Genomic DNA, 14,902 nt, shown 5'->3' on the forward strand with positions numbered 1-14,902 from the left:
GACCATAAACCAAAAAGTGAGTGCCATAAGCTGAGGAGGAACTACAAAGGAAATGCAACAGAGAGCAAGCCAGAAAAAAGTGACACGGAATAGACAGCAAGTGCTGCATTATGCCAGCAATGTGCAAACCCAACTAGGGAGCAACGAAGAGCTTAACAGAGTCCGTTAGCCCGAAAGTATGAGTCATGAACACCTACAAGAGGCAGGTTACACAGGAGGTCCCAAAGTACAGAGTGCTAGTGTTCTTTGAAGAGAGGAGTCTTCACTTTCTTTCTGAGTTGCAAGAGTGTAGGAGCAGTTCTTAGGTTAGTGGGAATTTGCTCGAGATATCGAGAGCTTAGATGGAGACAGATCAAAAAAAGGGAATTAAGAGGGAACGCAGCGCCTGTGTGGGCACTCCGCAGAGATAGTCAAACAAAGCAGTATTAGCCCAGAACAGACAACCAGCGAACGTCACTGTCTATTGGTCTGGTTGACAACAACTAGCTTTTTCAAAATACTTTTGTGTGATATAGATAGTACAGACAGAATAGGAACTTGTTTCTTTATGGGCGCTGGCGTACTCTTAAAAAACGAGAGCGAGAACGACTTGCAGCTGAAGAAAAACTTGCTGAATACACTTGTTGAACCCGAGGGGGAGGCAGAGATTGCAGTCCAGTGGTTTGGACAAGAGGCAGATTGAGGGGTGGGGGAGCCTGTGCTGATTGTCACTGTACCAAGTGTGTGTCAATGGGTTCAATGGGGTGGGGTGAGCCTGTGATTTCATGTTTCTTGGAGTCTGTTTTTCAGACACAACCAAAGTAATTCAATAAAGATATATTAAAACCACGAGAGGAAAGATCTTCTAAAAGGATAGTAGCGATCATATCTCCGGAGCAACACAAAGTCAGTAATCTGAACCAACCATGTTCTTCATCATCGGGGTTCACATGGGCAAGAAAGAGGAGCAAAAAGCAACAAAACGCAACTAACCTTTAGCTTATCTGCTCTTGCCCTCATTCCTCCCGCCGGAGTCTGTCCCTGCCCGCTTTGAGATGAATGGTGTGACCACATTATACGTATTGCCCTATGGGTTGCTCATGCATCTGCACGGTGAGGTGCACTCTCGGTCCCAACCCCTACAGGAGCACCCAGAAGAAACTGATGGTATCAGACAAATACACCACAGTCTTTAGAACTGGTGTGTCTGCACTCACAACAGCACTCACATATGGCAAAAATACATTAAAATATAATATTTAAAATGTTAACATGCTTAGATGGAGAAGCAATGGAGTGGGGCAATTACTTACATGGGCATTAGAAGATGCGAGTATTTGGTTTAGATTCTAATAAGGGGTTTGTGCGGTTGAGGTCTGGGGGTAAGTGGAAGGCAGATGAGAGAACGGCTAAAGCATGCTAGACCGTGTCCATTCATCCACTAGGGCGCTCTCAACCAACAGGGTTCGCTTACCTCCAACGTACACACTTCCCTCCACGTCCACTTTAATTCCTGCATTGGCCTGTGAAAAAGAGAAAAACAATTTTAAAAAACTTGCATACTGCCTTCTATCCACAGACATCCAAGGGCTTATCGAACACCAATCACACAGCGTGTGTTCAGAGTATGCCATGGTTGGCAGTGTTAAAAGTGGCAGAGTTTGAGAAGGATCAGGATCGGGGAGATATGGTGTGGCAGTGGATGTCAATATTTGGAGACATGGGAAAAAGAGGATTCCTCCGTTCACTAACAAACTACAAAACTGGTTAGGCCTGGCTTATGGAGCATCAAGTAACTACTCATGAGACTTTAGGTCGAAACATAAGCTATACGCCCTTAGCATGTCCACCAGAGAGTCCCTGGCTGAGGGTGGTTTCCACTTCTAGTAGTTCATCTCTTGTAGTTCAGTAAAAAGGCTGTGCAGCAACAAAGATGATCTCGAATGCCATTGCGATGTAAAAACGCCGGGCTCTGACGCACGTGCCAAAGCTGGTGTGTAATGGTGACAGAGGGTATTGAGCAGTGGCGCCCGATATCATTTAAGATGGGGGGGGGAGGGTGAAGGGGGCCCGAGGTAGCACGAGAGAGCACAAGGGTGGGGGGGGAGCGCAGCCGATTAATACATCAAAACTTCAAACTTACATCATGATACCTCGCCTCTTGCTGCATCTCTGCTCTGCTGTGCCCAGCAGTTCCTGGGGCCGCATCACTGACTCCCCATCCAATATCCGTGCTGCTCTCCATAATGAGAGCAGCGCCGGGATTGGCCTGAGCGGGCTGACAAGAAGCTCGCTCAGGCACAGGAAGTCTGTGCTGTTTCTCCAACCCACTGTCCAATATAGCTGGGTTTGAGAAAGCCAAGAGCCAGCAGCTAAAAAATAAAAATACAGTAAGATATTGTTTTATTTTTCAGCTGCTGGATCTGAACCAGTGGGGCGAAGCTCCTCCGCCATTGCGGATGAGCCGCCGCTGGTATTGAGTTGTTGTAGACAGTAGGGAGATCTTTTGTGTCCACCAGTGACCTCACTGGTCATAAGGTTACCAATATTTCTAAGTGCACAGGGAAATAAGCATACACTTGTCAAGTGCAGTAAAAACTGTTCTCTGGGCAAGCGTCAAACCCATTCCACTGACATTTTGCAACTCCAACAAGGCACAAAAACGAAACGTTAGCGGCAATCAATGGATACCGATGGCAATCTAATGAATCCTTCAAGTCGGATTGCTTCAGTATTGTTTTTAGGTCACATCCGCCAGACGGCGCAAGCTATGTGATTACAAAGGCTTAAGGTAAACTCACTTTAGCCTTAAACCTGCCCATTGCTTACCACTGGTTGGTTTTATTGTGCATCTCATTTGCATACTTGTTATTTGATGGCTTGCCGTCCTCTTCTTTTGTTTGTCACTCCCATGGTGCGCAGCCTCTTTACAAGCTTTTTGATTGGCTGTCTTTTATCATTCCGCTGCCCACATTTAGGATCTAATTTTCATTTTTATTCAGCACTCCAAGAGTGCACGTGCTGCCTAGTTCTTGCACTCATGTACTGCTTCCTCCCCTAAAACGACCCACACCTCCCCATCCTTTGTTGCTCCCCAACTCTGCCAGCTTCTCTGAGAAAGCACAGCAATGGGTGGATGAAGAGCAGACTTTAAGGGTTGTGTTTGTTTTATCTCCCACATGCTGTATGTAAGCACAAGGTAGCACACAAGGATTCCATGGTACTGGGGAAGGGCCATCTGCTGCACTCCCTCAGCTGGTGTCTGGTGAAGAAGGTGTACTTAGCACAAGACTTCTCCTGGAGGCCCATGAATATGTTTCCTGGGCTACAACCGAGGGAGGGCCAATGGCTGAATCCTGTATAACATAAATTAGGTCTTGGCAAGCTTTGCCTTCACATTCTGACATTTCGTTTTTCTTTTCAAATTCTGATTAGAGTTTGATGAGTCAAAAGTATTTGAACAGAAAAACTGTGGCATTTATAAAGATTGAAAACACTGAATTCAATGTACAGTTTTGAAATACCTTAGGATATTTGTCTGAAGATATTTGTTTGCTTTTCCTCGAGTTCTTTGATTTTTGTCTTTTTTAAACTTATTTTAAAGAATATTTTAAAGACAAGCCTTGGCGAAGCCAAAAGCTCGGCCCTCGCTTTTTAAAGGCCAGACCTATTTGCTTTACCTTGGTTTGTTTAAAATGAAGTACGGTTGTGCGCAACATGGGTCTTTAGCAAATACTTATATCATATTATATACGAATGCAGAAGAGTTCATACTGTGAAAAAAAGAATAATTTGTTACTAAATGGTCAGGCTGGCAATCTACAAACCTTGTCGCACAAGTGATGCCACATGCCCAGCGCCGGCTTCCGGTAGATGTCCAGTCCAGTGGCCACCAGCACCTGCAGGCAGAGAAGGAGTGAGAAATCACTGCCGAGTGATGGTTTGACAGAGCACAGCCAGCCATAGGTAACAGGGCTGTGCTGACCTAAGGGCAGGACAGCAGCAGCCAAGACACAAACAAACACACCAAATCAGACAAAGACACATGCCACAATGCCGCCTTTTCCCAATCCTACACCAGCCTTGCGTGCCAAGGCCACACCAACATGCCTCAGTAGTACAAGAAATAGAAAAGACAATAGGCTAATGCACATTAACAGCATTTGTGAATGTCTGGGTTTGCATAAATTGGCACAAGGCATTAACTGTTACGCTCCTCCCCCCTCGAGCGTCACACGAGCCGCGTAGCGCTACGGACATACCTCGCGGTGGTGGGGGCACTCTGCAGGGAGTCAAGGCAGAGCATCTTTGGTGTTGGCTGACCGGGTGGTGGAATCAGGACAGCAACGCATTGGAGGCAAGAAGCATGGAAGCGGAAAGGCTCAACGTCGTCAAAACTACAATTCCCAGGCCTCCTTGCACATCCAATACCAAGTCCGATCACGTGGGTATATACCGGAAGTAGAGACAGTTTAAGACGCCGCCCGGCGTTCCACTCGCTGCTGGTTATTCTTTCGAAGCAGCCGAGGATTGTGAAACCTGCAGTACGCCCGCGTTGGATAAGGGTGCACCTGCACCACCAGAGAACTTGGAGCTGGTACTCGAATTGTGAACGCGGAGCACCGCGCATTGTTCATAGACCTTCCTCATTAAGAGGAGAGCCCGCATTTATGTACATTGAGTGAACTTGAACCTTTGTGTTCCCGTCTGATTTACTTGCTCACATCTTGGGGGCCTATTAGGTGTTTAGGTTTGCAAGTAACCTGCAGCAGCATTACGGTCTCCCCAATTGTTGGAATTCTCTTACGTTTACCTGGAGTTAAAAGACGTATTTTGACTCCTTTCTTTTGTGTATTAACAGGGGGTTAAAGTGGCGGCATTCTGCTCTTCCCCTGTGAAGTGAAGCACGACAACATTTATGGTGTGTATGGTTATGTGCGTGAGAGAGTGTTTGTCTCCCTTGGCCACAGTGTGAAAGGAGCGTGTTTTCATGATGCCTTCCTTTCATTAACAGAATCCAAACTAGCGATCAGAACAGAGTATTGCTTGTGTTGATTCCAGGATGTTTACACCTGGAGAACGCTGTCCTTAAGTTTCTTTACATGTACGAACCCCTCACAGATTTCGAGTTAAACACGCAGTACCTTATAAGTGGCTAATGTATTGAGTATCTCTTCCTTTTCAGATCTCCCTCCCCGCTGTTCCCATCCTTTCCTTCCCCCGCTTGACCATCCCACTCTCTTGTGCTTTAACAGCATTCAGGGTTGCGGCTGTCGGGAGGTGGACCCCTTTTGGCATCGATCCGCTCCCGAGGAATCATCGAGTCAACAGAATAACCAGCCCATGAATTGACTTCCTCCTGGGCGGGTCGATACAAAACATGGCCACGTTAGAGGACGTTCTAGGCGCCTTATCATTAGTACAGCAAGAGTTAGCCACCTCTCGAGAAGAGACAGCAGTCTTGAAACAGAGAATTGAAGGGATGCAGCGCAATCCCTTTGATGTAGGTACAGGGAGGTTTCCCTCAGGGGGTTTTTCTTCCTCAGCTGCGCCATTTAGTGTAGAACTGCTGACGCCTATTCCACTAGCAGCACCGGAAAGGTTCTTAAGGGAAGCCCATAAGGTGCAAGTGTTCATTACGCAAATCCTTTTACATTTTTCTTGCAAGCCAAAGGCATTCCCTTCCAATCAGTCTAGAGTAGCCTTCACCATTTCCTACTTGAATGGCGACGCTGCCCAGTGGGCAGTTCCCTTGGTGCGGCGCGACGACCCTCTCTTGTATGGCTGGGATGCGTTCCGCGAAGAATTTGAGCGCGTGTTTGACCGTAGAGCAGCCAACTTTACAGCTGACCGTGAGCTTCTAGAATTAAAACAAGGGAATAGAGACCTAGTAGCCTATGCAAACACCATCCAACGTTTGATTACAGAAACAGATTGGCCTGAGAGTAAACAAAGTGCATTGTTCTATCAGGGCCTTAAGGATGAACTTAAGAATGTGCTAGCGACTATTGACCCTCAGCCCACCTCCTGTAAGGCTCTTATTAGTTTGACCCAGAGGTTAGATCACAGATTATCCGAACGTCGTGTGGATAAGAGACGAGGGGATAAACCCTCTCTCAGGTTTGACCGTGCTAGAACAGTTCCGGGAGGATATAACACCGTGCAGGAACCCATGGAAATAGGCTCAGTTCGAGCCTCTCTTACATCAGAAGAGAAAGAGCAGAGACGCAGGAATGGATTAGGTCTATATTGCGGAAAGAAGGGACATTATGTGAAAGATTGCCTAGCTAAACCCAAGGGACGGGACAGAGACGTGTTATCTCGCATGGTTGGGGAAACACCGAAGACGGAAAACCCCAAGGCTCAAGAAGACAAGAATGGAGGTTCTTGGGCATAAAATCGATCCCTTCGGTTCAGAATGCAATTGAAGGTCCGGCGTCCCACTTTCATGTGATATTACAAGTACATTTCGATGATCGGAAACATTCCCTTAAGGCCATGGTGGTTTCAGGAGCAACAGGACTCTTCATGGATAAAGAACTAGCTAACACACTACAAATAAAGCTCATTCCAAAGACCGAACCAGAAATAGTAATGACTGTGGATGGGCGACAACTGGTTTCTGGCCCTATTCGTTACTGTACTGGAAACCTTGAAAAATCTTGGGAAGAACAACATTGGGAAACGCTCAGTTTCAATGTGATACAAGCACCCCAATATGGGGTAATATTGGGTCTTCCCTGGCTTCGAAAACACAATCCAGCTATTAATTGGGAAAAGGAAGTGATAGAATTCAACTCACCCTATTGTATAGAACATTGCGGTAGTAATCGACATAGCCCGGCGAAGGAACTCTCTCAGACACATGTAATAGCCAACGCTGAGGAAAAGGAAGTAATCTTGCCTGCACCATACCATGACCTTCGGGATGTGTTCGGCGAAGAACAAGCCAATATTTTACCACCGCATCGTAGTTACGATTGTCAAATAGACCTTGTACCAGGGGCAGTGGTACCATGTGGAAGAGTCTACGCCCTCACAGAGCCGGAAAATGAGCATCTACGCCATTACTTAGATACATGCTTAAACAACGGATTCATAAGACCATCCAAATCACACGCAGCATCACCTCTCTTTTTCATACCGAAGGCCAATCATGAACTCAGGGCATGTGTGGACTTTAGAGCCCTGAATAGTATCACCATTAAAAACCGCTACCCCTTGCCACTCATCCCAGTATTGCTAGATCAAGTGAGACAGGCTATAATCTACACCCGCTTGGATCTGAAAGGAGCATACCATTTGGTACGAATGCGCAAAGGAGATGAGTGGAAGACGGCTTTCCGCACACAATATGGACTTTTTGAGTACTGCGTAATGCCATATGGACTATGCAATGCGCCAGCCGCATTCCAGTTCTTTTTGACAGACGTACTTCGTGAATTCCTTGATATCACGGTCATCATTTATATTGATGACATCTTAGTATATTCAGAAAAGGAAGAAGACCATATAGAACACGTTCGCGCTGTTTTGCTTACACTTCGACGTCATCACTTATATTGTAAGATAAGCAAATGCGAGTTCCATGTGAGAAAAGTGGAGTTCTTGGGAATAATACTATCTGCTAACGGACAAGAAATGGCAGCGCGCAAGGTACAAGCAGTTCTGGATTGGTTACCCCCCCCCCCCCAATAATATAAAAGAAATGCAATGCTTCCTGGGGTTTGCCAATTTTTACAGGCGTTTTATTCGGCAGTTTTCACAAGTGGCAGCTCCTCTAACCAAACTGCTTATGAAAAATGTACCTTATAAATGGACTGAAGACGCCCAGAGGGCATTCTCCGTGTTGAAAACTGCCTTCACCACTGCACCTGTGTTAGCCCACCCAGATAGCGACGTACCCTACATAGTAGAGGCAGATGCATCGGACGTGGCGATAGGAGCCATCTTGTCACAAAGGAACAAGGAGAATGGGCAACTACATCCGGTGGCCTACATGTCTCGCTAGTTAAATACGGCGGAGACACACTACACCATAGCGGAGAAAGAACTCAAGCCATCAAGGACGCCTTTATGGAATGGAGGCATTATCTGATGGGAGCGAAACACACTGTAACAGTATATACTGACCATAGAAACCTGCAGTTCATGATGTCAGCCCGATTGCTCACCCCTCGTCAACTGCGCTGGATGTTGTTCTTTGCTGAGTTCGACTTCGTTGTTACCTATAGAACAGTGGTGGAGATCATGAAGGCAGACGCCCTTTCTCGCCGTGACAATTCCTTTGCCACGACCAAACCAGAACTACACGCCATCATTCCCTCCAAGAAAGTTATTTGTGTGATTCAAACCGATATGTTCCTGGACCAGGTGAAACAAGCTATAAAGAGCTCATTTTGGAAGGCCTGGATGGAGGAGAACACTGAATGGCGTATAAAGGATGGACTTCCCATGCGAAGACAACAACTTTTAGTCCCAACGACTGCCTTAAGAAGAACTGTCTTCAATTGGTGTCATGATGACCCTTGTGCCGGACATGCAGGAATAGAGAAAACTCTGGAAAAAATACTACAGCACTTTTGGTGGCCAGCCATCAGACAAGACATCACTAAACGAATCCAACAGTGCGTTGTGTGCTGTCAAGCCAAGGCAGACCATAGGAAACCACAAGGGTTGCTTCAACCCCTACCCACTCCCGAGATACCTTGGGAATACGTGTCTATGGACTTTATAGTAAGTTTACCCAAGGATAAGGGATATACAACCATTCTAGTGGTAGTGGATAGCCTCACCAAATTGGGCCATTTCATTGCTTGTGCCGGTCTACCGTCATCATCCCAGTTGGCAACATTACTACTCACACATGTCATTCGTTTTCATGGACTACTTAAGGTCATCATTACAGACAGAGGCCCTCAGTTCACCAGCAGATTTTGGAAAACCTGGTGCTCAACCCTTCGTATATCTAACAACACGTCCACAAACAGATGGTCAAACAGAACGTTTGAACCAAACACTAAAGAAATACCTACACTGCTACGTAGATCAAACAACGAACAAATGGGTGGACCTTCTCTGGTTAGCTGAAATTGCATACAATAACGCTCAACATAGTTCGAGCAAGATGACACCTTTTTTTTGTACCTATGGATTTCATCCTCGCTTCCTTCCCATAGTTAGGCCTAAGTTTGATGAGAAGATGCCTAACATACAAGAACGAGTTACATTAATTCAAGAAACCTTGAAAACCGCCAGGAAGAACCTACAGAAAACCAAGGAACAATAAAAAAAACAGGCCGACAAGCATCGTCGACCGGGTCCAACCTATAAGATAGGTGACTTCGTATGGCTATCTACGAAGAATCTAAGATTTCGAAAATACAGCATTTTTAATCCACGGTACATAGGCCCGTACCGCATACTGAAAAGAATAAACCCAGTGGCAGTCAAGCTCGCCTTGCCCGCTCATATGAAAGTTCATCCGGTCTTTCATGTTTCGCTCTTGAAACCATCTGCTATAAAGGCACGGCCACCACCATCCCCTATCGTAATTGACGGAGAACCCGAGTATGAGGTGAAGAAAATACTTGATTCCAAATGGAGACATAAGTCCTTATGGTACCTTCTGGCTTGGAAGAATTACGGACCTGAAGAAAACTCGTGGGAGCCAGCATCTAACGTACACGCCCCTCGTCTTGTATCTCTCTTCCATAAATCCAATCCGAGTAAGCCCGGTCCACAGAAAGGGCCCCCGAGGGAGGATGTGCTGTTACGCTCCTCCCCCCTTCGAGCGTCACACGAGCCGCGTAGCGCTACGGACATACCTCGCGGTGGTGGTGGGGGCACTCTGCAGGCATTCAAGGCAGAGGATCTTTGGTGTTGGCTGACCGGGTGGTGGAATCAGGACAGCAACGCATTGGAGGCAAGAAGCATGGAAGCGGAAAGGTTCAACGTCGTCAAAACTACAATTCCCAGGCCTCTTTGCACATCCGATACCAAGTCCGATCACGTGGGTATATACCGGAAGTAGAGACAGTTTAAGACGCCGCCCGGCGTTCCACTCGCTGCTGGTTATTCTTTCGAAGCAGCCGAGGATTGTGAAACCTGCAGTACGCCCGCGTTGGGTAAGGGTGCACCTGCACCACCAGAGAACTTGGAGCTGGTACCGCTCTCGTTATTGTGAACGCGGAGCACCGCGCATTGTTCATAGACCTTCCTCATTAAGAGGAGAGCCCGCATTTATGTACATTGAGTGAACTTGAACCTTTGTGTCCCCGTCTGATTTACTTGCTCACATCTTGGGGGCCTATTAGGTGTTTAGGATTGCAAATAACCTGCAGCAGCATTACGGTCTCCCCAATTGTTGGAATTCTCTTACGTTTACCTGGAGTTAAAAGACGTATTTTGACTCCTTTCTTTTGTGTATAAACAGGGGGTTTAAGAGGCGGCATTCTGCTCTTCCCCTGTGAAGTGAAGCACGACAACATTTATGGTGTGTATGGTTATGTGCGTGAGAGAGTGTTTGTTTTCCTTGGCCACAGTGTGAAAGGAGCGTGTTTTCATGATGCCTTCCTTTCATTAACAGAATCCAAACTATCGATCAGAACCGAGTATTGCTTGTGTTGAATCCAGGATGTTTACACCTGGAGAACGCTGTCCTTAAGTTTATTTACAGGTACGAACCCCTCACAGATTTCGAGTTAAACACGCAGTACCTTATAAGTGGCTAATGTATTGAGTATCTCTTCCTTTTCAGATCTCCCTCCCCGCTGTTCCCATCCTTTCCTTCCCCCGCTTGACCATCCCACTCTCCTGTTCTTTAACAGCATTCAGGATTTGGGGCTGTCGAGAGGTGGACCCCTTTTGGCATCGATCCGCTCCCGAGAAATCATCGAGTCAACATTAACTTACTCAAAGGCTGGACTGTACATTTAAACCTGTTCTGACACCTATAGGGCAGTAGTGATTTTAGAAGTATAGATTAATAGGCATAGCATACTTTGTGAGGGTGGTGGTTTGTATTAGCGTGTGATTCTCTAAACCCCTCCTTTTTCCAGCCACTCCACCTTCTCCCTCACACATTAAGTACACAAATGCACACCTATGTGTGTGTGGGGAAGACAAAATATAGGACAGACGGAGGCCTCCGACTGTATAGCACAATACGTCAGTAGTACAACTTACATACTACAAAATATAGTTTATGAATAGGTCTCTGTGTGAGTCCGAAGAGTGCTCAATGATGTGAGCAATGTTAGTGGTATAGTTTGCATAAAGAGTGTGATTTGTATGAGTGCTAACTAGCCTAGCCCTGTGCCTGGGCATACTTGTGTGAAGAAGGAGACCTGTTCTGCATTCATCAGATATAACTGCAAACAAACCTCTCTAGCAGAAATAAAACCGAGTCTGATGTACTGTAATAATCACTGTTCAATGTCACAACGAAACATGTTGAGGGATGGTTGTTCGATCAGCTGGCTAGGTTAATGCATGTGAATGTCTAGGGTACAGGCATATGCTGCTAGTTTAGTTTCTTGGGAAACTGGGGGGTGGTGAAGAAAGAGGAGAGAAAGGCAGGAAACAAAGTGGAAGCTTTCTAGAGAATGAGCTTCATAGGAAGAAGCCTCAAAAATACATAAAAACAAAGCAGCTCTCGAACCATCTCAGTGAAAAGGAAAATAAAAAATGAAATAATGATATGGAAAAGAGAGGGCAAAAGCAGCAGGTGTGAAACTGCACTTAAAATATTGTTATTTCGACACACTTCTATGCAGAATGTTATAAACAAAAGGAAAATAAAACGAGGTACAACACTGTTGCCAATGTGGCCAACCTCTTAAGTGTGTTCAGTCACTTCTCACACGGAAGAGTCTAGGGTAGTGGATGGAAGCTTTCTATCCTACGCAAGTCCCACCACTACGCCTGCATTTGCTCTCAGTTCTCAGGTCAACATTCACATCATCCTTTCTACTCCCCTGCTGTCCTGGTTCATTTACACAGGTCACTGCACCCGCCTCATTGCTCACCTAAATATATACCCAATATCACTTGAAAACTCACCCCGCTTACATCCACTGGTTATCCCCTCACCTCTGATCACCTTAATAGGTACCGTAGTCCCTTTGAACAGGTAGGGCCTTCTTTCCTCGAGTCTCACCTGATGCCAATGTACGCCTGCACAGGTACCCCAGTGCCTCATACTCCCACCTGCCCAAGTACACCCCTCTTTCTTTTAGCCTCATCTGGCCCACCTCCAGAGATAATCCATGCCCCGCCAATGTTCACCTGTACAGGTACCCCGGTGTCTCATACTCCCACCTCCACAGACAATCCACGCCCCACCAATGTTCACCTGCACAGGTACCACGGTGCCTCATACTTCCACCTACACGAGTACACCCCTCTTTATTTCAGCCTCATCTGGCCCACCTCAAGAGGCAATCCACGCCCCACCAATGTTCACCTGCGCAGGTACCCGAATGCCTCATACTCCCACCTACACAAGTACACCCCTCTTAGTTTCAGCCTCATCTGGCCCACCTCCACAGATAATCCAAGCCCCACCAATGTTCACCTGCACAGGTAGCACCAGCTGCTCGATTATGGCTTCCGCCTTGGCTTTGAACACTTCCGGCTTCAGTTTGCCACGACTGATCCCCAGCTGGTTGGTGATAAAGACAATCTGCAAAGAGTGCTAACTAGCCTAGCCCTGTGCCTGGGCATACTTGTGTGAAGAAGGAGACCTGTTCTGCATTCATCAGATATAACTGCAAACAAACCTCTCTAGCAGAAATAAAACCGAGTCTGATGTACTGTAATAATCACTGTTCAATGTCACAACGAAACATGTTGAGGGATGGTTGTTCGATCAGCTGGCTAGGTTAATGCATGTGAATGTCTAGGGTACAGGCATATGCTGCTAGTTTAGTTTCTTGGGAAACTGGGGGGTGGTGAAGAAAGAGGAGAGAAAGGCAGGAAACAAAGTGGAAGCTTTCTAGAGAATGAGCTTCATAGGAAGAAGCCTCAAAAATACATAAAAACAAAGCAGCTCTCGAAGCATCTCAGTGAAAAGGAAAATAAAAAATGAAATAATGATATGGAAAAGAGAGGGCAAAAGCAGCAGGTGTGAAACTGCACTTAAAATATTGTCATTTCGACACACTTCTATGCAGAATGTTATAAACAAAAGGAAAATAAAACGAGGTACAACACTGTTGCCAATGTGGCCAACCTCTTAAGTGTGTTCAGTCACTTCTCACACGGAAGAGTCTAGGGTAGTGGATGGAAGCTTTCTATCCTACGCAAGTCCCACCACTACGCCTGCATTTGCTCTCAGTTCTCAGGTCAACATTCACATCATCCTTTCTACTCCCCTGCTGTCCTGGTTCATTTACACAGGTCACTGCACCCGCCTCATTGCTCACCTAAATATATACCCAATATCACTTGAAAACTCACCCCGCTTACATCCACTGGTTATCCCCTCACCTCTGATCACCTTAATAGGTACCGTAGTCCCTTTGAACAGGTAGGGCCTTCTTTCCTCGAGTCTCACCTGATGCCAATGTACGCCTGCACAGGTACCCCAGTGCCTCATACTCCCACCTGCCCAAGTACACCCCTCTTTCTTTTAGCCTCATCTGGCCCACCTCCAGAGATAATCCATGCCCCGCCAATGTTCACCTGTACAGGTACCCCGGTGTCTCATACTCCCACCTCCACAGACAATCCACGCCCCACCAATGTTCACCTGCACAGGTACCACGGTGCCTCATACTCCCACCTACACGAGTACACCCCTCTTTATTTCAGCCTCATCTGGCCCACCTCAAGAGGCAATCCACGCCCCACAAATGTTCACCTGCGCAGGTACCCGAATGCCTCATACTCCCACCTACACAAGTACACCCCTCTTAGTTTCAGCCTCATCTGGCCCACCTCCACAGATAATCCAAGCCCCACCAATGTTCACCTGCACAGGTAGCACCAGCTGCTCGATTATGGCTTCCGCCTTGGCTTTGAACACTTCCGGCTTCAGTTTGCCACGACTGATCCCCAGCTGGTTGGTGATAAAGACAATCTGCAAAGAGCAACAGAAAAAAGGACAAAATCAACTTAAAGGGCTAAAAAGAGTGAGGTGCAGGAGGAGGGAGGCATTAAAGGCTAGAAATTACCTTGTAACCTTCGCTTAAAAGCTGCTTTAATTTTTGGGGAATCTCTGGGTATAAAATTCTGTAGACAAAGACAGACATATTAGTGGAAAACACCATGAAGTTTTATTTTTAGGACCAATACGCTACCCTAACAATGGAAAGTTCTAAATGTGTAAATGCAGCACTCTCTGCTGTTCCAGTACTAAGGCCCAAACATAGCTTTTCCAGTGTGGCTCAATCCAAGCCTACAGCACCCTAGGCACTGACAGCACAGGGTGGTGGGACACAAATCACCCACTGTACATCCTGATCTGCAGCAGTGGCTGCTCTTCCAACATTGTGTCCCATGCAGAATTCACAATCTGAACCTGTGGTGTCTATGCTGTTCCATACAGAGAACTCCATCCTGACCTGCAGAAGGCTCTATTCTCCAAGCATTGAAACACATACACAGCTCCACCAATGTACCTCAATATGGACTTCAAGCACCCTTAGCTATTGTAATACTGATAGCTCTGACAACAACACCTCCAGCCCACTCTGCTTTTCTCATGGACTGCTACTATAAAAAGCTAGTGGCCAAGTGACACAAAGTGAACCCATGCCTGCAAGGAACCCACTCACCTCCAGTCATCGGGACCAACAGCAAAGACCTTTCCGGACTTCGTGGTGATGATCGTACCGTCGATGTCAAAGCCGGCGATCTGGAAGATAGGCAAGGTTCTGAGCAGCGTCTCAAGAAGCCCTCTGATGGCCACGGATCAAAG

The 14,902-nt window shown here is 46.6% G+C and overlaps 1 protein-coding gene across 1 annotated transcript in view; it reads right to left on the reverse strand.

Moving 5' to 3' along the window:
- LOC146809404 (bifunctional polynucleotide phosphatase/kinase-like) overlaps nt 1-14,902 on the reverse strand; it is a 104,743-nt gene that overhangs the window by 67,423 nt on the left and 22,418 nt on the right. Inside the window, 5 exon segments of the mRNA XM_085616246.1 lie at nt 1,454-1,502; nt 3,807-3,878; nt 13,955-14,062; nt 14,157-14,214; nt 14,760-14,839. Coding sequence (XP_085472372.1) covers nt 1,454-1,502; nt 3,807-3,878; nt 13,955-14,062; nt 14,157-14,214; nt 14,760-14,839 — 367 coding nt within the window.

The sequence above is a fragment of the Triturus cristatus genome, chromosome 7 (assembly GCF_964204655.1).
Source record: "Triturus cristatus chromosome 7, aTriCri1.1, whole genome shotgun sequence".
NCBI classification, from domain to species: domain Eukaryota; kingdom Metazoa; phylum Chordata; class Amphibia; order Caudata; family Salamandridae; genus Triturus; species Triturus cristatus.